This window comes from Temnothorax nylanderi, unplaced genomic scaffold (assembly GCF_030848795.1).
Source record: "Temnothorax nylanderi isolate EJ_2023f unplaced genomic scaffold, tnyl_v1.0 TNYL_tig0055_pilon, whole genome shotgun sequence".
NCBI classification, from domain to species: Eukaryota; Metazoa; Arthropoda; class Insecta; order Hymenoptera; family Formicidae; genus Temnothorax; species Temnothorax nylanderi.
Window position 1 is genome coordinate 1,199,313 of NW_027249117.1, and position 23,121 is coordinate 1,222,433.

Below are 23,121 nucleotides of genomic sequence, written 5' to 3' on the forward strand. Positions count from 1 at the left end.
GGCGACTGGCGATTTTCTGGCTACTGATCGCCCAATAGGCGATTTTTCGGCTATCATAAAATGGGCGCGTTGGGATCGATTATATATCTAGTACTTTTCACGTTCCCCTAGGACGGAAACGTGAAAAGTGAAAAGTTTATCTCTTTCTATTCAACACCAATAGAAAGAGATAGTTACATGAAATGACATTTTCACTTTTCACGTTTCGGCTCTAGGGAAAAAGTTACATGATCGATCGCTACCCAGCAGACCAAGCCACTGAGTAGCAGTCGAACGTGATTGGCTCTAGAGTGTTGATAAGACGAACTCAACAGTTGTGTCTGCTGAACGCGGCCAATAAAGTTTCGATCCTTAGGCCGAGTTCAACAATGACTCCGTTTACACGGCACCGTTAATCGGGTTTTATAACGTCGGTAGTTCTTAGGCCGGTCAATCACAGCTATTCCATTCTTCTGAAGAATGATTACGATTGGTCTTCCTGACAACTACCGATGTTATAAAACCCGATTAACGGTGTCATGTAAACACAGTCAATGGCCAGTTAGCTTAACTATAGTAGTTAACTTTCACTCTCCGTCTGTTTCTAACCTTTGAGGTTAGAAAGAGACGGAGAGTGAAAGTTAACTACTAGTTAAGCTAACTGGCCATTGTTGAACTCGGCCTTATGCATTGTGCGTTGTGTGTATGCGCTAAATGCGCTTGGCGCGCAATAGAGTTTCTTTACTAGTCCCTATATGGCAGTTAGAATAGGCTTGTTCGCGTTGCTTGAAATCCCCAAACATTTTTGCACTTCAAATGAGATAAATATATATTCGGCCGTTGGAGAGAGAGAAAGCGAAGATGCTGAGTGCAAAAAGTGCAAGCAACGCGAACAGACCCAATAATATGTGCAATCTTGCTAGCCAATGAGCGCTCACTGATCTGTTTTGTCTGCTGAAGGCGCCCTTTTAGAGTTCTCGACAGCTTGATTGTATTTTATTTTAGACAAGACAAAAAAGAGTCTGAAGAGCCATGCTATCAGTTTAAGTTATCTGGTTATCAGTGCTGTTAGATAGATGATATGGATTCAAGATTCATACGTTACATATAAAATCGAATTACATATAAGGTTACAGTTTGTTATTTATTTTTAACGAGCGTACGAGAGGCTGCTCGTCTCTGCGATTGTTTTGTCGACGCGATTGGCATAATGAAGAAGTCAAAAGCAAGTCTAGGCAAGAATAAGGCAAAAGAAGCAAAGACTACTGAGAAACCGCAAAAGATCCGAGTTTTCAATTACAATCGTAATTGGGAAAAAGAATCGTGGGCACAAGGTAAGTGAGTCATTTATTGTTAAAAATAAATCACCCGAAGACTGATCAGTATACCAACTTTGATAAAATGCGTAATAAAAATTACTTAAGATAGATACTTAAGATAGAAGATTAATGAGACTTAAGCGGGGAGCACACACTTCTGCACAACGCATAATGCGTAAGCATAAGAAAATTGATTGGTCTATTTTCTTATGCACATGTGTATGGACCAATCAATTTTCTTATGCTTACGCATTATGGGTTATGCAGAAGTGTGTGCTCCCCGCTTTACTATGTATGTACTGTATATATATTATAATATACATTTTATTTCCAGGTTGGCTGACCAAAGCCGAATACAACAGGAATGATCCAAATCAAGCTTACTGCAAAGTTTGCTTTAAAACGCTGCGAGCTCAAGCTAACGATTTGAGAAAACACAGCACAGTACCATCTCATGACGCTGCAATGAAAAATGTAAATATTAACATGCAAAAAACTATTGTCTCAATGTGCAATGTGCAACACAAGAAAGATGAGAAAGTGAGAGACTTAAAGATTGCAGCATTTATAGCATCTCATACGAGTATTAGGGATATTGATCATCTCAGCAATATTTTAAAAAGTTTATATCCAGACTTTAAGAATTTTTAAATGCACAGAACGAAATGCAGTAACCTCATCATAAATGTAATCGCTCCAAATATTTTAACCAACTTAATAAATGATATTGGTGACATGCAATACTCTATGATGGTCGACGAATCTACAGATGTGTCAGTAGCTAAGTATTTATGTTTATGCATTAAGTATTTTAGTCGTACACGAAACCGAATAGTTACGGAATATTTAGGTACGATTCAAATTGAGCATGCGGATGCTAATTCTTTGTACAGCGCAGTTATTAAGTACAGTAAAGATGTTGGATTAAATTTATCTAAAATGATTGGCTTGGGTACGGATGGTGGAAGCAATTTATGTGGTAAAAATCATTCATTATATACACTACTAAGATCAGAAAATCCAAATTTACAGTTAGTAAGATGTATTTGTCATGCAATGGATAATTCTGCATCTGCTGCTGCTACGGAATTTCCAGCTTCAGTAGAATTTCTTTGCAGAGAAGTGTATAACTGGTTTAATAATAGTAGTCTTAGAAGATCAGAATACAAATTAACTTGGGATACAATGAACGTAAGTGACAAAAGTAATAAAAATGATTCTCAGAAAAATTTTCATAAGTTTGTGAAACTATCCAGTACCAGATGGTTAGCCAGATACAATGTCGTAAAAGTAATTTTAGAACATTATTTGGAACTGAAAACTCATTTTAGTTTAGTTGTTGATTCTGAAAAATGCTATACCTCAAGACTCATATGTCAAATGTTACAGGATAATAGTAACTTTTTATACCTAACGATAATTAAGCCAATTTTATATGAGGTCAACGTTGTTAACTTATCCTTTCAACGAGAAAATGTAGATCTTGGATTAGCATACGACGACTTGAAAGATTTGATACTTTTATTAGCTGGAAAGATAACCCTGGTAAAAATTACCGTTAGAAACAGTTAGAAACAGATAGAATTTCTGATGGTATGTAACGGAATCCTATCCGCTGTAACTGCAAGCTTGTCTAGCTCTATCTGTTTCTGTAAGCAGCACTATTGTATCTGCAAATACAGACAGAAAATGTAACGACGTATAACTGTATCTAATGGAAATCTATCGGCATACAGCATCTATAAGCTTTTGCAATAGAAAAACTTGTCTGTTTCTGTCCGCATTCTGTACGCATCAGATGCTGACGGTATCTATCCGTAATTGCGGATACCGCATCCATCTGCATCTGTACGCAATGTCGACCTACAAGAATTTGTCTGCAGCTACGAATACGAATCCTGTCTGTTTCTGTCCGCATTCTGTACGCATCAGATGCTGACGGTATCTATCCGTAATTGCGGATACCGCATCCATCTGCATCTGTACGCAATGTCGACTTATAGGAATTTGTCTGCAACTACGGATGCGAATCCTGTCTGTTTTTGTCCGCATTCTGTACGCATCAGATGCTGACGGTATCTATCCGTAATTGCGGATACCGCATCCATCTGCATCTGTACGCAATGTCGACCTATAGGAATTTGTCTGCAAATACGGATACGAATCCTGTATGTTTCTGTCCGCATTCTGTACGCATCAAATGCTGACGGTATCTATCCGTAATTGCGGATACCGCATCCATCTGCATCTTCGCGACGAGGCCGCTAGGCGGCGCATGATGGTGAAGCCGTCAGCCGACTCGCGGCTCCCGAGCCCAGCCGCCAAGAAAAGGAAGCCGGAGATCCGGAATATCAAGGTACTGGACGAGCCCCTCGTGATACAGAAGAGGAAACAGGACGATCGCGAGGAGGAACAGATCCAGCTGTCACCCAGGTTGAAGGGGGCGCTGCAGGATGTGCACCGACTACTGAAAGGACCGGAGTAAGGTCTCAGCGGAGGCCAGAATGTAAATAGGTTCGATTAATAGATAAGCGCGCTAGATATAAGGATACCTTTGCGATTAGAGTACACGGCGATCGTGTCATAAGTTTCCTTACCCCTTACGGGGACAGATAAATAAAAGTTGGTTAATCCCTTTTAGTTTTCGTATAATTATTAAGGCCCGGAAAAAGAGTCGCGACGAGCAAAACTCATTAGCGTTCAGCCGGCCGAAAAGGCAAAGTTAAGTTTAAATTTAATATCATTTTCTTTTGGTTTTACCGCGCAAACACTCAGATTAAGAACAAGAGTAAGTTCGTAAATTGTTTTCCGAAGGAGCCAAATTCTCTGTATTTTCATTTGTTTTAGACAATCGCAGTTGCAAAATTTAATTTAGTTACCAAGGGGACACATAAGTGTCTGAGCAGAATAGCTGACTTATAATTTCAAGACAGTGTTTTATGCTTTAAATCTTTGTTTTTAGCAACGCACAATACTGTCTTGTGTCTCAAGTCTTAAACGAGTGTACAAAGTGTCAACATTGTAAGACTTGAGACACAAGACAGTATTGTGCGTTGCTCAAAACAAAGATTTAAAGCATAAAACACTGTCTTAAAATTATAAGTCAGCTATTCTGCTCAGGCCCTTAACAGTCCACATTTAAAGGTTAAATTACCGACGCGATAATAGCACATAGCTTGGTTTACCACTCATGGTAAATAGGGTACGGCGTTACCATATATGGTAACCGCGACGAGCGTAGATCCCGAAACAGAATAAAATTGGCGCCGAAATAGTAGTTTACCGCCGAGACGGTAAGCACCGACATACGCAAAGCAAAAAACCGAGCAATCGCCGCGACGCGCAGCGTAGCGAAAATATGAGCCACGGTAAGAATGGCTATGGTTCCGGGAGCCACGAGGGCCGGAAGCTAAAACCAACATGACCATCACGTTCCTCTCCCTCTAAAACGTGGGAATCAATCGCGATAAAACAAGATTTATGTATAGTTTTTAATAGACAATGGCCATCGGGCATGGCTATAGAATAAAGCAAACCAAGGGACCCGGAGCCGGGAAACCCATGTGATACGACATAAGGAGAGGCCAATCGAGGGACCTGATGGACAAAACCCCGCTCCGATGGGTGGAGGCGCCAAACGAGCAACCACCCACGAAAAGATGTATTGACCAACCGACACGGCAAGCGAGCGTAGCGAACGCATCGGCGAGCGCGTGGACGCGAGTCCCCACATTAGACTTATAGCATTTTTCATTGGGCAGAACTGAGTGCGCACTGCGAACTCATAGAGAGCGGGACGGTACTGCTCGAGTGTACCGCTAGTGCAAGTTTCTTGCATGCCCACGGAAACACTCGCGGCTTGGTGAGTGCGTAACATGAGTGCGCATGTTTTCGGCTCCTTAACCTGCTTAACCTGCCTCGACAAAACATAAAAGTTTACTTTCAAAATGAATACTTCAAGAGCTTTATATTCAATAAAATTAAAAATAAACACGAATAATTTAGAATTAACACTTGAAGATGGTGAAGAAAAATTATATGAAAAATTACAGAGTAAGTATACATTCTACCGATTCTGCCAATCTCATAACCTAACTATGGAAAAAATTTGTTATAAAGACTGCTTTTCTTTTATAAAGCACATACAACATACGTAAAACATATTTATATGTCTGTTCAAACACATCAGACATCAAAATAATACACTGTGTTCAAGTGTGTCAATTCGTATCAGTTTTTGCTTCGTAAAAGGAAAGCAGCTAAAAATAGTTCTTTATATTGTTATACCGTATGATAATTAATACATTATTGAACGATGTCTCTATTAACTTATTTCAGATGATGATTCATATACTATCCAGTACGTGAAACTATTAATCCAAAATGGATTGTATACAATAACCGATGGCGGCGAAGAGAACTTACTAAGGGAAATATATCGGCTGCAAGGAGATAGGTAATGTTATTGAAAATAGATTTTCGCTCGTACTTGTTTATTTTATGCCAAGAATAACTTTAATAGAATGACTATAAAATGTCCATACTTTTTGTATATACCTTTACAATGATATGCATTTTTTTATTTAGAGAAATATTAATATACAACGTGAACATTAATGAGAGTCAGAATCGTCGAGATAAACAGTGCACCGACAAAGAAAATGAGTTTGACTTCAGTTCAGCACTATCCGAAGACAGTAATAGTCACCCATGTGCGAATGTCGGACTTCTGCCAGAGTTGTCCGCATGGCCCAGAAGTGGCACAATATTGGCTGCCAAGACTTGATGGGTGGTGCTGCCCCAGTACGGATAAACCGCTAGATCAGTATTAGGAATGTTTGGTGTAAAACTCGGGGCAGATGGCGCCATGGCGTCTAGTCCTGTCATGGCGGCGTCACTAACACTAACTCAATATACATGTGTGTGTGGTGTATCTGTGAGCACATCCGTGAGATATAAGGTCTGTTTTCTGTTGCTGCACTGCTGAACTAGTGCACTCTAGTACATCTGTACTAGAGTGCACTAGTTCAGCAGTGCAGCAACAGAAAACAGACCTTACACCAAACATTCCTAATTGTGCCAGTACCCCCATGCAACCATATTCTGTTCTGAGCCAAGTCTCGTCTCAGTACTGACCGTGTATAAGGCCAGAAATAATATTGATCTACGGCCGAGAGTCGGCTCAGTACTGGGCATGTATTGGGTCGACTTAGAAAATTTTCGCTCGGGTGGCGCCGGAGGTAACAACCGCGCGAAAGCAATACGCCGCGATGGGAGTTTTCGCTAGAGCCCACGCCGGAGGTAACGACCGCGTTCATGCCGTCGTCGTCGCTCTCAGCGGTCAAGTCCCGATGGTCTCGATATTTCGCCTCCAGCGCCCGTAAGCGACCGTGCGTAAGACCGTGCGTCGCCGATCGCTCGGCCGGCCGGTTGGGTACTATAAGAGGTGCGGTGCGCTCGGCGAGCCGAGCGACACGAGCGATACGTACGGACGTGCAAACGCGTTTCGCTTGGTCCGTACAAATGTGTAAAACGTTTGTGCACAACGCATTCCATGGAATACGTACACGAAAGGGGCACATACGACGAAGTCGATGCGGGGAGCATCGTTTCCCGTTCGCTCGCGCTCGTAGTCAATCGCCACCGTCGTGTAACTTATACGAACACAGCATTGCCACGAGTATCGAAAGACCGAATTGGACTTGGAGAAATTCTCGCTCGAGCGGCGCCGGAGGTAACAACCGCGCGAAAGCAACACGCCGCGAGTATGATATGGCAATCAGTGTTATCCCCGTACTAGTACTCTGTGTCGGGCCAAAGTTGGCGCCAAGAGTTGGCCCAATACTGGCAATCAGTGTTGTCCCCGTATTAGTACTCTGTGTCGGGCCAAAGTTGGCGCCAAGACTGGGACCCGTGTTATCATTCCGACATTGCCCCGGTAATGACCCCGATCTTAGCTTGTACTGGCACAGAATCGTCAGCCAGTACTGGTAACTCTGGCACCAGTACCAAGCCAGCACTGAGCCTTTATGAAATTCGCACATGGGCAGAAGTCAATAGGTAAATATATTTCAATACACATATATATGTAGTATACATGGTGGTGTGTACTATAGTCATCACTTTCCTGGGTTAATACGAGAAAGAAATGGAAATCACAAATGTAGTATCCATCCGGTTACACTCAACACACAATTTTACAGATTTGCTTTTTCCGATTTTTTGCGACACTTGTTCCCATACGTCAATACAAACATAGGCTTTTTTACACTTTACATCATCTTATTCCTTTGACATTCATGTTTTGTATTTCTCAAATAATATGTGCAACTATTTTCAGATTCATGGACTGATTCAGCAACTGTATTTATCCTAGATAAATATAAAATATACCTTTCTCAAATAGGCCCAATGAAAAAATTTCAAACGAAGAAGACAATGTGGGCAGAGATTTCAAAAGAATTGCATGAAAATTTGAATATCTCGAAAACACTACTACAAGTCGAAAATCGTTCTGAAAACGTTGATAAAACGTTGATAAAACGGTTCTGAAACAAAAAAAAAAGCGGTAGAAAATAACCGTAAATCAGGCAGTTCACAAGAAGAAGTACCGTTTGAAGAAGAGTTAAGAGAAATTAGTCAGGCTGATGATAGCATCGAGCCAGAAGTACTTCGAAGTGCAAAGTCTGTGAAATACCCAAAAAGGCCTCTACTCGAAATTATCTCAGACTCAAATCAGGACTCAAATATTATTAACGACAAGGAAAATGTCAAAGATTCTCCTCCACAAAGAAAGCATAAATTGAGCAATGAAGAAAGAAAATTGGAATTATTTAAACAAAAGGAGGAGGCAAAGGAAAGGAGACACCAGGAGAAACTACAACTTTTGAGGGAATTGTTCAACAAGAAAGAAAGCGATTAGTATATAGAATAACATTTAAAAGTTAAAGGCTTCTGTGGTTTTCTTATTTACTCTTTTCCAGGTTTCCAGGTTATCATCGTGCATAAAGTTGCTTAATCGTCGACGTTTCGCAAACATTGTACTTTGCTTTATCAGGGCAGGCTCTCTGATGCTAGTATAACAAAAACTATATAGTTTTTCAGTATTAGAGAGCCAATCCTGATAAAGCAAACAATGAGCAATGTTTGCAAGACGGCAATCAAGCAACTCTACGCGGCGAAAACTCGGAAACCTGGAAAAGTATTTAACATAGTAGTTGACTGTAAACAATTTTTTTCATTTATTAGTTATTATTTTATAACACAAAACGTGTTAAATTATAGAAAAAGTTAATTTTTAGTTTTCAGATTGTATTATTAATAGCCGCATTAAGGCACATTTTTTTCGAAAGATTATTTTTTAAGTATTTGTATTAAATAAAAGGCCTGTTTGTTTTCGCTGCACTTCTGAACTAATGCAATAAGTTAGAATAAAACAAATATATTTTCTTTTATTCTAATTTATTGCACTAGTTCAAAAGTGTAGCGAAAATGAACAGGCCTAAAGACAAAGTGGAAGCGCAATTCCAACCAACAGATAATATTTTTTAAGCAAATATTCAAATAAATATTTATTCAAAAAACGTTAAACTTTTACAAATCATTGTCTGTTGGTTGGGATAAGGAAGTTGGTGCGAAGGCTTGTTGCAATTTAGTCTGCGCTAGATAGTTTTATACTTTACCTACATTTGTAAGAAGTTCTGGTCAGTTTTTTTTCTATCGTAATGCAGTACTGCAAAAAATGTGTTCTTTATTTTTTTATAATTTTTATTTTATAAAGCTTTATTATTTTATTATATATGTATTCATTGTGATAAAAAGAGTCTGATTTGTTAAGATTATGAAAACGTGAGGCGTTTATGAAAATATATATTGTGTTTAAATATAATATTTTATTATGAAATACAACTATACATATGTTTGTTTATTTTAAGGAAATAATCTCTCCAGAAGTTGGTTTCGCTTGATTTCTCCCAATCTACGTAGAAGAGCTTCCTGCTCCCGTCTTTCTTCGTTATAAGGCTCATCCACATTATGTTCTAATTCGATTGGAAAATTAAAATCGTCGTTGTTGTCAATACATAAATTATGCAACACACAACAAGAAATGATAAATTTTGAAATTTTATTGACATTATGCATATCTACTTCAATGAGCTGTCGAAAACGGCCTTTTAGCAGACCAAATGCATTTTCAATTAATACCCGTGTAGCACAAAATTTTTTGTTGAACAACTTCTGCCTTTCGGAAAGATTTCCATAATCTTTATATGGAACGATTAGCCATTCTCGTATAGGATAGGCTCCATCTCCTAGTATATGATATTTATTGCCTTCGCATAGTCCTGGCAACGCCTCATGTACATCTGATAATTTCAGAACACGTGCGTCGTGAATCTTTGAGGGGATTCCTGTAAATGCATCGACAAATCTCTTACGGGCATCGCATATACCCTGTAATGTGATTGAAGGGATGTCATGCCTGTTCACGTACGTTGATTTGATTTTATGTGCTGGTGTTCGCACTTTAATAAATGTGCCATCGATGCAGCCAAGCACTTTAGGAAAACCTGCAATCTTAGATGTTATACATACATTAATAAATAACTTACTATGTAATTCTTTTACATAATGTATAAACAATAATATATATTAAGCGCAATAATCAGATGTACATACTTCAAAGAATTCATTTGCAGCATTTTCTTTGTCCGAAAATTTGATTATGTTCCCAGCTATATCGCATAAGAAATTCATGACTCTGTTATTTTGTCGGTAAGTTGTAGTAGGACACACTCCAAATCTCTGTGCGACGTCTCTCAGGCACACTTTATTTCCAGCAAACCTATACATATTTTCAAATCGTTTTTAACATTTGTTATGAGTTATTGAATAACATTGAACAACTGTATATACAAACATATACACATATAACTTACCACAAAAATGACAAAATGTGTACTTCAGCGGACGTAGGTTTAATTCCTCCGTGACTTTGCTCATTAGGACAGAATGCCGAATTTTCAAATATATCTATAATTCTGTACGCTGTTCTCCGACAAACTCGAAAATTGCATTTAAACTGGAACACCAATATAAACATTTGTTTCTAGTTACCGGTTTACAAGCAATGTATAATTTACAATAAAAACTTACCTCGTTCTCAGAAAAATTATGTACTACCCCTAAAAAGTTTTGTATTTTTGGGATAATACGTTTTTCGTGAAGTAAATAGTCGTCATCATCACTACTAGATGATGACGAGAGAAAATCGAGTAGTATTTGCATACTTTGCTCGTTCAAATCACCTACACCAATTCGCGCCGCCATATTTTGCACGCAACCGACACCGTCTCTCCGAGCTCGTGCCAGATTTCTGCATGAAAGTGCGGAAATTCGGCACTAGATTTACCAATGAAACAGAGCGCACGATCTTCGTGCGCACTAAAATCCCCAATGGAACACACAGTCCGCGGTTAGTGCGCACTCAGTGCGCACCAGTTCTGCCAATGAAAAACGCTATTAATGTAAAAGCGCGGTATAAAACCAAGGGTTAGGCGGAGGAAGGTGCATGACTGACCACGCGTGTCTAATAAAAATATCTGCGCTAGAAGGGTGAAATCGTGATCCACGGAAGGAAAATGGAATAACGAAGGATCGAGGACGAGACTTCGGGAATATTCGATCGAGGGAAATAGAATCTCGCGTAGCAACCGTCGAAGGTACGAGAAGGAATGTGGTACGTCAATTGTATACACATCGACGAATGATTTACGACTTTATTTACGAGAACATATGTCGGTTGGAAGATGATGTAAACCACGGAATGCGGAAGCGTTCGACGCCTGCGTGCGCGAAGCCCATTGGTCGCTAGGGGCGTTCCTTGGATAAAGTGGGAGCGCCGCGGCAACCCTATATAAGGGTGGACGATCCATCGATCAAGGAATTCGTTATCCGAACGCAAGGGGAACTCGTTCGACGGTAGATTGTATTCGGAGGCGAATAGCCCGCGGTAGTCGCGTTAATCCTAGTCATAGCTTTACATAAGCGAGCGGCTTGTAAACCTGAAACAAAAGGAAAATATATTACATTTTACCAGATTAATTGATCTACAAATTAATTAACATACAATCGTGTGCGGTATCCTTACCTTACTAATATACTACCTGATCCCGATAACCATTCGTGGAAGAGCCTACGTCCGTCCGGGGAGACACAACGTTGAGGCAGCAGAGGTCCAAGGGCGCAAACGGCGGTGCACAGCCAAGGCCCAGAAGGGTCCCAGAAGCAGAGTCCAGCGACGGTGGATGAAGATCCGGCGACATCCTGGTAAATCCGAGACGAAAAGCAAGGGGAATCGGCTAAGGGGAGTAAATCGGGTGAATCCGTAGCGCGAGCGTAGAATTCTTTCTCAGTTTCTATAGATAAAATTGAGTGGCGACCGTGTCGGTGACACTGGAATCATCGATTATTATTAGCATCACACCTCCGTACGGTTACAATGGAAAGCGTTTCTCACATTTAAAATACAACCAGCCATAATATATAAGCAGGCGTTCTGTCAGGCGACAACCAGAAAAATTACAGTGTCGTAACTAAAGGAATCCCTTCTCCTGGCGTTTAAAGGTAGAATCTACCTGATAACTACAAACCTCCCACAATGTACATGTATTTGCAGTAATAAGAAATGAATAAAATGCATTTGCAGTTAGAAACGGATAAAGCGGGCAAATCATAATTGCATGCAAATGCAAATAGATATCCTGCCTGGTTTTGCAATCAGATGCGGATAGACATTCAAAATTGGCTACGTATAAAAACGAATAGGATTCATAATTCGTCTGCGCATAGGTTCAGATAGAAGTTCCGTTCCGTTAGGAATCAGTTAGATGCAGTTAGCCTTCCTCACCGTATTTGCGTACACAGTCTTATAGAATCTGCAACACTTTTCATCTGCTTCTATCCGTAATTGCAGGGAAAGAAACGCATAGTAAAACAGTCAGAAACGGATAGAATGCACGTTCTATCCGTTTCTAACGGTAATTTTTACCAGGGAATAAAACCGCTTTTCTTAAAAGATTTAAATTTGGTTATCGAATCTTTAGATAATGAATTAGCATTCTTACCAGTTAAAGATGCTGATTTTGGGATAGAATATTATACTGCATTGACGTCGATTAATATATCTCAAGAATCTAAACTAGAAGTTGAAACACGAGCTTATAAGTACATTAAGACCTTATGTGTGCAACTCTGCAGTAGACTACCAACAAATCTGGCCTTTTATAAAAATCTAAAATCAATATCTCCAACAGTGTGTCTAAATCAAATACGTCCGAAGTTCAAGGATTTGCCTTTTCTTAAGCAATTTGTTGCTCCTGATACCTTAGGTTTAATTGAAAATCAATACAATAAATTACTGAGCATTGATTGGAATAAAATTCTCGAAGAGAAGGTACTTGCAAATAGTTATGCATTCTGGCCTGCTTTGTACATTTTTAAAAATGCAGGTGGAAAATTTATTTTTCGTGAATTAGCATTGTTTATGCTAAAATTGTTATCGTTTCCTTCGAGCAACGCAGTTGTCGAGAGAGTGTTTTCAATAATGAATATTGTCAAAACAAAAATCAGAAACAGAATGTTGTTAGTCATGCTAGATGCGATTTTACGAATTAGATTACACTTCTATGCAAATAATACTTGTTCCAACCAACTGATGGTATGCTCCAAGATTTTAATTACAAAGTTGTGTATAATTTAAATGCCCTGGTAACCATATCCGATAGAAAACGATAAAAAAATTTCTTATCGTTTTTAATACGGTTAGTGAATCGTTTATTTACGGTACTCTATCAGAAACTCACGTTACAAAATACTTGGGATCCTATCGTAAATGTCTTATCAGCTATACATCAGTTTCTATCGTTTTTAATATGGTTAGTGAATCGTTTATTTACGGTATTCTATCAGAAACTCACGTTACAAAATACTTGGAATCTTATAGTAAATGTCTTCTCAGCTGCACATCAGTTTCTATCGTTTTTAATATGGTTAGTGAATCGTTTATTTACGGTACTCTATCAGAAACTCACGTTACAAAATACTTGGAATCCTATCGTAAATATCTTATCAGCTATATATCAGTTTCTATCGTTTTTAATATAATTAGTGAATCGTTTATTTACGGTATTCTATCAGAAACTCACGTTGCAAAATACTTGGGATTCTATCGGAAATTTCTTATTACCTTTATATCGGTCTCAATCAGTTTTTAACATAATTGAAGTTTCGTTTATCCACGATACTCTATAAGAAATTCTCGATACAATACACATGGGCTTGCATCCTAAATTTCTTATTAGTGGTGCATCGGTTTCTATAATTTTTAATGGTATTAAAGTAGCTATAATTGTCTTTTTAATATGGTTAATAGTGAACCGTTTATTTACGATGCCCTGTCAGAAAAAAATTGGAAAAATTTGAAATTTCTCAGCTATATATCAGTCAGAACATCTTTAGATGTTTGTTACTCTGTATGCCACCGGATTATAACCGTGTAAAAGAAAAATAAACCGTATCAGAGATCTTTCTATGATAAAGAAAGAACTGCATTAATTGTTTTGAAATAATTAAGCTTCCACCTTTGCGACAACAGCACCAGGAAGCCAAGGGCCAAAATTTTCACGGTTATTAGAGAAATAAAAACAACATTTACATTAAAAACGTCTTATTTAAAATTGCACTAAAATACAAATAAAATATTTTATTATTTTAATCTTAATAACAAATCATAAAAATACTTCGACGAACTTTGTTTTCGAGCCAAAGAAATATATATTACTAGCTGGTTACCCGGGCTTCGCCCCGGAGGACATATGTAATAAGACTCTCTCTCTCCTTTTCCCCCTCCCCCTCCCTCTCCCTCTCGCCCTCTCTCTCTCTTCCCCCCTCTCTCTCTCTCTCTCTCTCTCCCTCTCTCCCTCTCTTCTCCCCTCTCTCTCTCTCTCTCTCTCTCTTCCTCTCTCTCCCTCTCTCTTTCCCCTTCTTTCTTTCTCTCCCCCTCTCCCTCCCTTTCTCTCCCCTTCCCCCCCTCTCTTTTTCTAAAATGCTATAAATTGAAAAATATTACTTTTTTATCGACTGAAATGCAATTCCGTCGTATACAATACTTTGAGATTCACTCAATTATTTCCTAAAAAATTGGAAAAATTTCATAACCAATTTCCAAAAAGATATCGGTTCCTAAAAAGATCGGTAACGAAAAACTATACAGTTTATAGCACTCCCCGGGAAATTCTACCCCTATTTTATATACAATTCTTTAAAATTCGGTCAATTATTTCTCGAAAAATTAGAAAAATTAAAAAAACCGGTTTCCAGAAAATCGGTAACAAAAAACTATACACTCTATAACACTCCCCGGGAAATTTTACCCCTATTTCATATACTTTTAGTAAAAATTCGGTCCATTGGTTTCCGAGATCATAGCGAACAAAAAAAAGGCTAATTCGAAAAACTTCTGATACCGGTTTCCAAAGAGATCGGTAACAAAAAATTATACACTTTATGGCACTCCCCGGAAAATTCTACCCCTGTTTTATATACAATTCTTTGAGATTCCGTCAATTATTTCCCGAAAAATTGAAAAAATTACAAAAACCGGTTTCCAAAAGATCGGTAACGAAAAACTATACACCCTATAACACTCCCCGGAAAATTCTACCCCTATTTCATATAGGCTTGGTAAAAATTTGGTCCATTGGTTTTCGAGATCATAGCGAACAAAAAAACTGCAAACCCTGTTGCTTTATAATAATAGTATAGATATTTGAAAATCGTTTATGTTCGTCAAATAATATTAATCAAAAAATATTAAAAGTAATATAAAACATAATAATGACTTGAAAATATTTTTAAGAAACCATGTATTTCCACAGACTGTTTAAAAACTTCATTTTTTTATTTATGGGTTAGAATCTGAGTCCAAATCGGTAGTATTAGAATTTGAGTCCAAATCGATAGTATTTTCTTTTTCACTTTCTTTCTGATTCTGAGATACCTGCTCTATATCTCTCAATACTATAAATATGAAACAAATTACAATATTAATTTCATGAAATAACGATTTCTTTCTACTCAAAATAATGTTAATGTATAAACCTTTTTTAATGCCACTTGGGACTCTACATGGTCGATTCAGTTCATAGATTTTTTGGCTCACGTAGGTACCAACTCGCGTGAGTTCGAGCTCGATTGCTACTTCATTCAAGTTATATTTCGTTTTTAATACATGACGAAATATGTCTAAAACATAAAATAATTAGGTTATTAAGTAATCCAAAAAAACATTAATGTTTCATAAAATTCATAACATATATATCACACTGTACCTTTCAGAGCCAATAATTTGGTTGCATCTAATTTTTGACGAGGGACCACCGATGTTTTGTTTCTTATTCGGTTTGATACAGTTCCAGTCACAGTACTCTCCTTTAAAGACGTTGTTCCAAAAACTGCAATAGCACAATTCTTCACAAATTGTGCCTTTGAACGGCTTAATTGTATAATGCTGTCATACACCGGACAAGAAAGCCATATGTCTCGGCCAATATGAATCTAGAAAATATAATGCAGAACTTGAAGGAATAAATTACAACAATAATTTATGAAAAGAGGATTATGTGTATATATATATATATATATATATATATATATATACATATATTTATTTATTTTTGTTAAGACTTTTTGAAATAATTGTATTTATTATATATTTTATAAGTAATAAAAAGTATATGGACTGCTTCGAATTTCGAATAATTCCCGATTTCTTGATATTAGAAATGTTAAATAAAATTCTCGTTAATTGTAAAAACCAAATTTACCGTATTATCAGCAATTCTTCGATAGCCTACAGCGAAAAGCTCATTGTTATTTTCTTGAGTCGGTAATTGATTTTTTTGTACTACCTCTTTTAATATATCTATATATCAGTGATAAATTATTCATTAATAACACGAAAATATATTTAATATCTTCAAAACTCATCAAATTCGTTGACCACTCTCACTTGCAATGCTATGTTTCTTGTCTTAGTTTCTTCCAGTTCCTCGGTATTCTTTTTTAATAGCTCCCTTAATTCAGCGTTCTCGTTTTGAAGAGCAACGATTTGTTTGTTTAATTTCTTTTCTTGTTCATTCCGTGTTTGTCGATCAACTTTAGTAATTACTGTTTTCTGTATAATACATTTTTCAAAGAGATTAATCGAATATGTTATACAGATATTTACTACAAATAATTATTAATTATTATGAAGATTGAAGAGGTGAGCATTATTTCAAAAAAATGTATACTACTCTGGAAAATCACAAAATTGTGGAAAATAAAATAATTAAAATAATATCTATTCAAAAGATTGCAGATAAATGATAAGAAATTGTAATTGAATTTTATGATTTAGGGGAGACCGGGGCTAGACCGTTAGTTTTTTTTCGGTGCCGATTTTTAACAACAAAATAAATAATTGTAGTTAAATGTGGTATACCACTGTAAAGAGTGAACCTTTAGCTACAAAATTTATACAGGAAATTTTTATCTACGTCGCTTTGTTTAACCGGTATAGAGCAAAAACGACAACGGTGCAAAAATTGAAATCTCAAAAATGCCGGGGTTTAACCGTTACACTGCATTTTCAATACATATACGTACATCTAATCCTGAAAAATGATAGGATACATCTTAATAATTGTTTTTTAAGAGAAAAATATAAAAATTTATTTAAAATTTTTATGCGAAACGTTATTAAAAAATAGTTACGAAGGTTCCTCTTTCCGCAGAAGTCACTCGCCCGACTTGTTTCACTCCTCGACGTCCGATGACTCTATTCAGTGTCTGAATGGTTGTAATTCCCGTCTCATCCATATTCCATATGCAGTGAGCCTGGAAATGCCCGGAAATGCTTTGGAAATGCACCCGGACTGCTTACTAACGGATTAACCCCAAACACAAGTTTCAGGTTTGATCGCCCACGAAATATTAGACATCAACGATAATGAAAAAACTACACTGGTTTCGTGTTCAGCATGCATTACTCTTTATAATCACGTACCTCGAGATTTGGAGAGCAAATATTATAGCAGATATTACAAAATTTCCACGCGCAGAAAATGTAACTTTCACCTTCCGAAAACACGTTTGCCCTCGTAAAAATCATAACACGGCAGGTAACCTGCCGAAACTCCGTTGGTCACATGGGTACCATAAGCAGCGTTTACAATGTTAATAGCGAGTTCGCACAAAATACAGGTTCCGAGATATTTGATTTGGCGGATTTACCCCGTTAGCGGTCTAGCCCCGGTCTCCCCTATATATGTAGAAATTTAAAAAATAGGCTAATATAAATTCTTTAATGATGAAATAACAATATTATTTTGTGCTAATATAAACTTAAAAACAAGAATAAAAGTTAATAGTGAACTTTTTGAGAATGCATATTAGAAATTTTTCCTAATAAAAACATGTAAATATTTAATTAATATACATATAGTAGTTAAAAAAGGTTATCGACTTTATTCAGTTAATTTTCATTGCGTCTCTTCATAAATGTACTCCAATTAATAAGTTAAGATAACAATTTGATTTACAAATTTATTTACACTCCATTAATTAAACAACCTATTTAAAAATTTTTTTTCCTTTAAAGACAAGAAAAAACAAGAACATATTAAGAGCTTTCCATTTACATCAAAACTCAGATAAATCTCACTTCTGTCTTTCTTCAACATTCATGTTGAAGAAAGCACCTATTATGAACAAAAATTCTAAACAATTTTACATGCACATAACTAAATTAAACCGTATATAATATCTATAGAACTTTCATTACAACATAAATTTAAACAGAAATATCAATAAAAGATAATTATTTTGAGAATTACTTACCTTTGTTTTAGGCAATATATCTGTTGCCAACTTTTGTATCAACTTTGTATGTTCAGAAATTATATCTGTACATTCTTCTTTTCCATTTTCATCTATCATTTTTTTTGTTTTCTTTGATTCATGTCCTTCGTTATCTGAGTGCATACAGTTTTCCTATAATTAATAACAAATATAAAACATTATATTTCTATTTAAAATATAACAAAAAAATCATAATAATAGAAAAGAGATTAATAGAGTAGTTTTTATGAGAACTACATAAAATTATATTGTGCATGTGTACCATGCCATGTTCTTTTCTCATTTTCAATGTATGTCCTTTGAAATTTTATAGAATGACGTATCTATGACGGCTTCCCACAAAATATAAAGCATGAAATAAACGTAATACATTATCATTCCTTTAATATGCCTATTTTTAAATAATGGAAAAATGTTCTAATTTGTTTATTTTGATTATAGTTCGTAACATATTATACCTTTTCAATGTCATTGGATGGTTCTGTATCACTTACACTATCTGCAGACTCGCAAAATTTGGCATTGGAAATTTGAACTCGTGTTTTATCTAATTTTAAATCCATTTCCTGTAATTTGTAGCAGTTTTAGTTATTGCTATACTTTTTTTCATATATGCACAAATGTAACCAAATTTTATAGTTTTGGTTGTACATAATATTAAATTGAAATTATGTAACCATAAAAATCATATAAACCAGATATACACTATTATAATTATCATCATAATCATCATTGTTATTTTTATTATTATTGTTATTATTGTTACAATTATTATCATTATTATTAATTACGATAGCTTTGTTGATTGCATAATTGAAAAATGTATAATATTATAACCTTTGTCTTTGGTAAATGCATTATTGGTTTCATTTTTTTAATGTCAGTTATTTTCGGCTTTTTATTAATTAACATTGTATCTGCACATTCTTTATTTGGTATTTTCTCAATTTTTTTTTCTTTTTCTTTTGTTCTCTCTCTTCCTCGTTGTCTAATTGAATACAAATTTCCTGTAATTCATAGTAGCTAATAATAGTTGAGAATTATAATAACAGAAAATAGGGATTAATAGAATAGTGATAAGATATACCTTTTTGTTACCATAAATGCCATATGTCAATCAAATATAAAATATTGTAATTACATCATTATTATTATAGCATTATTTTAATGATAATTTTGTTGATTAATTGTAAATTTACAATACCTTTGTCTTTGGCAATAAATCTGTTGTAGATTTATTTTTTGTAACATCACATATTTGCGGCTCTCTATTTGTAAAAATTTTATCCACACTTTCTTCTGTGTCATTTTCCTCTATTTTTTTTCTTTTTGGTTTATGTTCTTTCTCACTATCGGATTGTATACTGTTTTCCTATAATTAATAAATAATTAATATAGGGGAGACCGGGGCTAAGCCGACACTATTTTTTCAAAGGCAATTTTTAATATTTAATTAAAATTTTTAGGCAAATTCAATGGTACATATTTAAAGAGTGTTTCTTCAGGTACAAAATTGATTCAGGAAGTTTTGCTGTACGTCGCTTTGTTTTGCCGCCAGGAAAGAAAAAGTGACGCGAAGACAAATTTTCGAATTGAAAAATGCCGGGGCAAACTCGACACCCCGCCGGGGCAAACTCAACACTTTGTCTGATCGACACAATTTGATCTGGAACTTATTTTTTACTGTCTGAAAATGAAAATACATTGTTTATTGTGTATTTAAAAAGTACAAAAATTCGGAATAAAGTAGCTAGAACAATCATTTGAAATAATGAGAACAAAATTGTTGAACTTTCAATTATCTTCATCTAAACTCATGTCTGAAAAACAATTAATGCAGGTAAACTCGCGATCGGACGTGCGCATACATTTGTCATGAGCCATACGGCTGCATGACAAGCATCGTTGGTTACTGGGAGCCGACGAAACGGCGTGGTGTTGACTTTGCCCCGGACGTTGTTTTTCACTTTTGTCACTTCAAAACATGAAAATTTTGAAAATATCCAAAAACGATTATCGGATTCATATAGAGCATCAAATTTCCCATCAAAATCACTTACCGGTAGATTCGCAAGAGTAAAGCTCGATGAAAGAGTAGACATTTTCGAGAGATCAGAAAAATTACTTTTCACTATCAAAAATGCTTATGTCGCGTTAAAAATTACACTATAACTCAGAATGTTACCAAATTCCGTTGATAATACTGGCACATAAAGACGCATTTACAGTAGGAAAGGCAAGTTTCTACGATAGATTTAAATTGGCAAAAAGCCTAGTGTCAAGTTTGCCCCGTTGTCGGCTTAGCCCCGGTCTCCCCTATACAAATATAAAATATATTTATATTTAAAATGTAATAAAAAATCATAATAACAGAAAAGAGATTAATAGAGTAGTTTTTATAAGAAAGAATAAAAAATTAAAAAAATAGAAAATTATGTTGTGTGCATATATGTACCATGCCACGTTCTTTTCTCATTTTCAATGTACGTTCTTTTAAACTTTTTTGGAATAATATATCTGAGTCGGCTTCCTATAAAATATAACGTATGAAATAAACATAATACATTATTTCTTTGTACGTCTATTTTTAAATAATAGAAAATGTTCTAATTTGTTTATTTTAATTATAATTCGTAAAATGTTATACCTTTGTGATGGCCTTGGATGGTTCCATATCACTTACACTATCTGCAGACTCGCAAAATTTGGCATTAGGAATTCGAACTCGTGTTTGTTTTACAAGTTGCTCAAGCTCGGACAGTGATTCTTAATAAAACAAATGAATAAACAATAAAGTATTAGCAAACGGCGGTAAATAAACTCTTTTAAAAAATTGCCTAAAATGAAACATAATCATTAGATTGTTGAAAAAATTACATAAGTCTAGTTTCTAGTGTCCTCAGTAACCTATATCTCATTAAATTAGTTCGAAGAAAAATAAAAGAAATAATTCACATTCAAAAAACAAGAAAAAATTAAATTACGGAACACTTTGAAACAAATTGCATTTTAAATATAGGATAATATCATGTTGGACATAAATTTATTTTGTTAAATATCCAAATAAAATAAACATTGAAAGACAATTAAAAGAAACATCATGATAGTTTTAAATAATCGAGGTTCTCACAATTTAGAATGTAATATTATACGTATACATACTAACATGAAATATTATGACAAGAAATATTACACGAACAGACGTAAACCCTGAATGTTTAAAAACAAACAAGAATCTTTTTTTTTCTAATCAATCTATATACAACTTGTATCTGAGAATTAGTTCGTTTAATAACAAAACATATATGTAATAAGAAAATAGGTGCAGCGTGTATTCTAAATAATTACCATTTAATTTTTAATTATTTAACATTTGACGTACAATTTTTTACTTACCTCCTATTGCTATTATTATAGCATCGTAATATTCGTCATCATTGTCCCACCGAACTTTGTACTTTTTTTTATAATCAATGTTTTCACAATCAAAACGTTTAATTGAAGAATCTTCAACTATTTTGAATGTATTATCGTTTAAATATTTAACGTAGACATACATGTTTCCTGAAACACTGTACAAAATCGCAGCTGCTTTTATATTATCTTTTTGTCCTCACTGCGATTAACTGCGATCTGTAGCCCTACTCTGTAACTCTAACGACAGTATCGGTATAATTATACATCGTCGTTGCGCAGCATTTTTTCTTATAGTATGCAATGGTTGCGTTCAGGAAACACAACTCTGTTAGATCCAGAGAAGAACCAAAGGTAAGAACCATCATATTAAAGACTCACTGACCGCTTATTTAACAATTGTGTTTTCTAAATGCGGCCAACGATAACATATAACGATAACGATCACACTGTCGTTAAGAGCTACAGAATAGAGGTTACCTTGGGTACTACAATCATCTGCAATCAACGATATATGGGATCTTTATGCTTGTCTCGATCTCGGTCGACGGTCCGACGAGCTACTTGCAATAGGGGCAGAGATGATCACGTACCACCACGCTCAGGCTGCGTGGACTGCGTTGGGAAACGTCGCCCGAGCAGAGATGCCAATGGTGCTAGCTGTTTGTTCGCTGCCGCGCGCCTGGTGGGGCACGCACACAGCCTGACGGAGCCGTGTACGTGTGCGCTGAGCGTTCAGCATCTCTGCACCCGAGTGCAAACGAGTATACTCCCTTCTCTTTCTATCTCAGCGAGTTAGAAGGAGAAGGGAGTATACCCGTGTGTACCCGAGTGACGTTTCCGAACGCAGCTTCACAGCGCTGTTACGATTTGATTCGCGTTTGAACATTGCGGATGAAGGTTACTAATAATCTATTTTGTTTCTTTCCTTATAAAACGTGGTTCTCTCTCGCACTTAACTTAGACACAATCACAGGCTCGATCCTTTATTCACCGTTAAACCGTTAACGCTATAACGTACTATGATATTGTATTTGCAAGTTATTAACTTTATTGTTCAAATTGGAATGCCCAGGTAAGTTATATATTACATATTTGACTAGGCCTCCTGACTCCCTAACAGCATGATGATTAACCTAATTTCATTATATATATTTTTGTGCAGGTATTTTGTTATTATATAGATTCCAAATTCATCAGCCAAGAAAATGGAGGATGAACACAATGAACGTCCAATGAAGAGACACAGAAAATCTTATTTAGAACCCAATTATACACAGTTGCACGCAAGCAATGTTACTAATCAACGTTGGACAACGGTGGCTTTGGGTGCTAGGAAGTCATTAATAAATTGTACGTGAATATAAAAGTAATATATTTCTACTAAAATTCCATTAAATGAAAAACTCAAAATGAAAATTTATTCAACACGAAAACTTATTCAAAT

At 35.9% G+C, this 23,121-nt stretch overlaps 4 protein-coding genes across 18 annotated transcripts; 2 read left to right on the top strand and 2 right to left on the bottom strand.

Moving 5' to 3' along the window:
• Positions 1 to 613: 613 nt before the first annotated feature.
• Positions 614 to 3,936, top strand: LOC139772970 (uncharacterized). Its single transcript, XM_071707074.1, has 2 exons — positions 614 to 1,313; positions 1,633 to 3,936. The coding sequence occupies exons 1-2, from the start codon at positions 1,190 to 1,192 to the stop codon at positions 1,947 to 1,949; spliced, it is 441 nt and encodes a 146-aa protein (XP_071563175.1). The 5' UTR covers positions 614 to 1,189; the 3' UTR covers positions 1,950 to 3,936.
• Positions 3,937 to 4,616: 680 nt separating this feature from the next.
• Positions 4,617 to 11,398, top strand: LOC139772973 (uncharacterized). The gene is given in 5 exon segments (XM_071707092.1): positions 4,617 to 5,351; positions 5,637 to 5,754; positions 5,886 to 7,358; positions 7,639 to 7,811; positions 7,813 to 11,398. Coding segments are annotated over 3 exon segments (612 nt in total). The 5' UTR covers positions 4,617 to 5,351; positions 5,637 to 5,754; positions 5,886 to 7,327; the 3' UTR covers positions 8,221 to 11,398.
• On the bottom strand, positions 9,171 to 10,628 carry LOC139772971 (putative nuclease HARBI1). The gene is made up of 4 exons (XM_071707076.1): positions 10,455 to 10,628; positions 10,238 to 10,380; positions 9,978 to 10,143; positions 9,171 to 9,875 (listed from the first exon to the last, which is right to left on the bottom strand). The coding sequence occupies exons 1-4, from the start codon at positions 10,626 to 10,628 to the stop codon at positions 9,228 to 9,230; spliced, it is 1,131 nt and encodes a 376-aa protein (XP_071563177.1). The 3' UTR covers positions 9,171 to 9,227.
• Positions 11,064 to 22,319, bottom strand: LOC139772972 (uncharacterized). 15 transcript variants are annotated; one of them, XM_071707080.1, is made up of 16 exons: positions 22,155 to 22,304; positions 21,657 to 21,832; positions 20,908 to 21,026; positions 20,716 to 20,790; positions 19,465 to 19,632; positions 19,098 to 19,267; positions 18,719 to 18,826; positions 18,240 to 18,392; positions 17,407 to 17,661; positions 17,115 to 17,237; positions 16,369 to 16,533; positions 16,184 to 16,281; positions 15,689 to 15,914; positions 15,459 to 15,602; positions 11,449 to 15,377; positions 11,064 to 11,362 (listed from the first exon to the last, which is right to left on the bottom strand). In XM_071707080.1, exons 2-6 carry the CDS (start codon positions 21,817 to 21,819, stop codon positions 19,166 to 19,168), a joined length of 627 nt encoding a protein of 208 aa, XP_071563181.1. In that variant the 5' UTR covers positions 21,820 to 21,832; positions 22,155 to 22,304; the 3' UTR covers positions 11,064 to 11,362; positions 11,449 to 15,377; positions 15,459 to 15,602; positions 15,689 to 15,914; positions 16,184 to 16,281; positions 16,369 to 16,533; positions 17,115 to 17,237; positions 17,407 to 17,661; positions 18,240 to 18,392; positions 18,719 to 18,826; positions 19,098 to 19,165. The 15 variants fall into 15 exon arrangements, 14 of the variants coding, with proteins under 14 accessions (XP_071563181.1, XP_071563180.1, XP_071563185.1 ...); XM_071707079.1 differs by having other exon boundaries at positions 17,115 to 17,282; XM_071707084.1 differs by adding an exon at positions 18,523 to 18,592 and having other exon boundaries at positions 17,115 to 17,661.
• Positions 22,320 to 23,121: the final 802 nt, after the last annotated feature.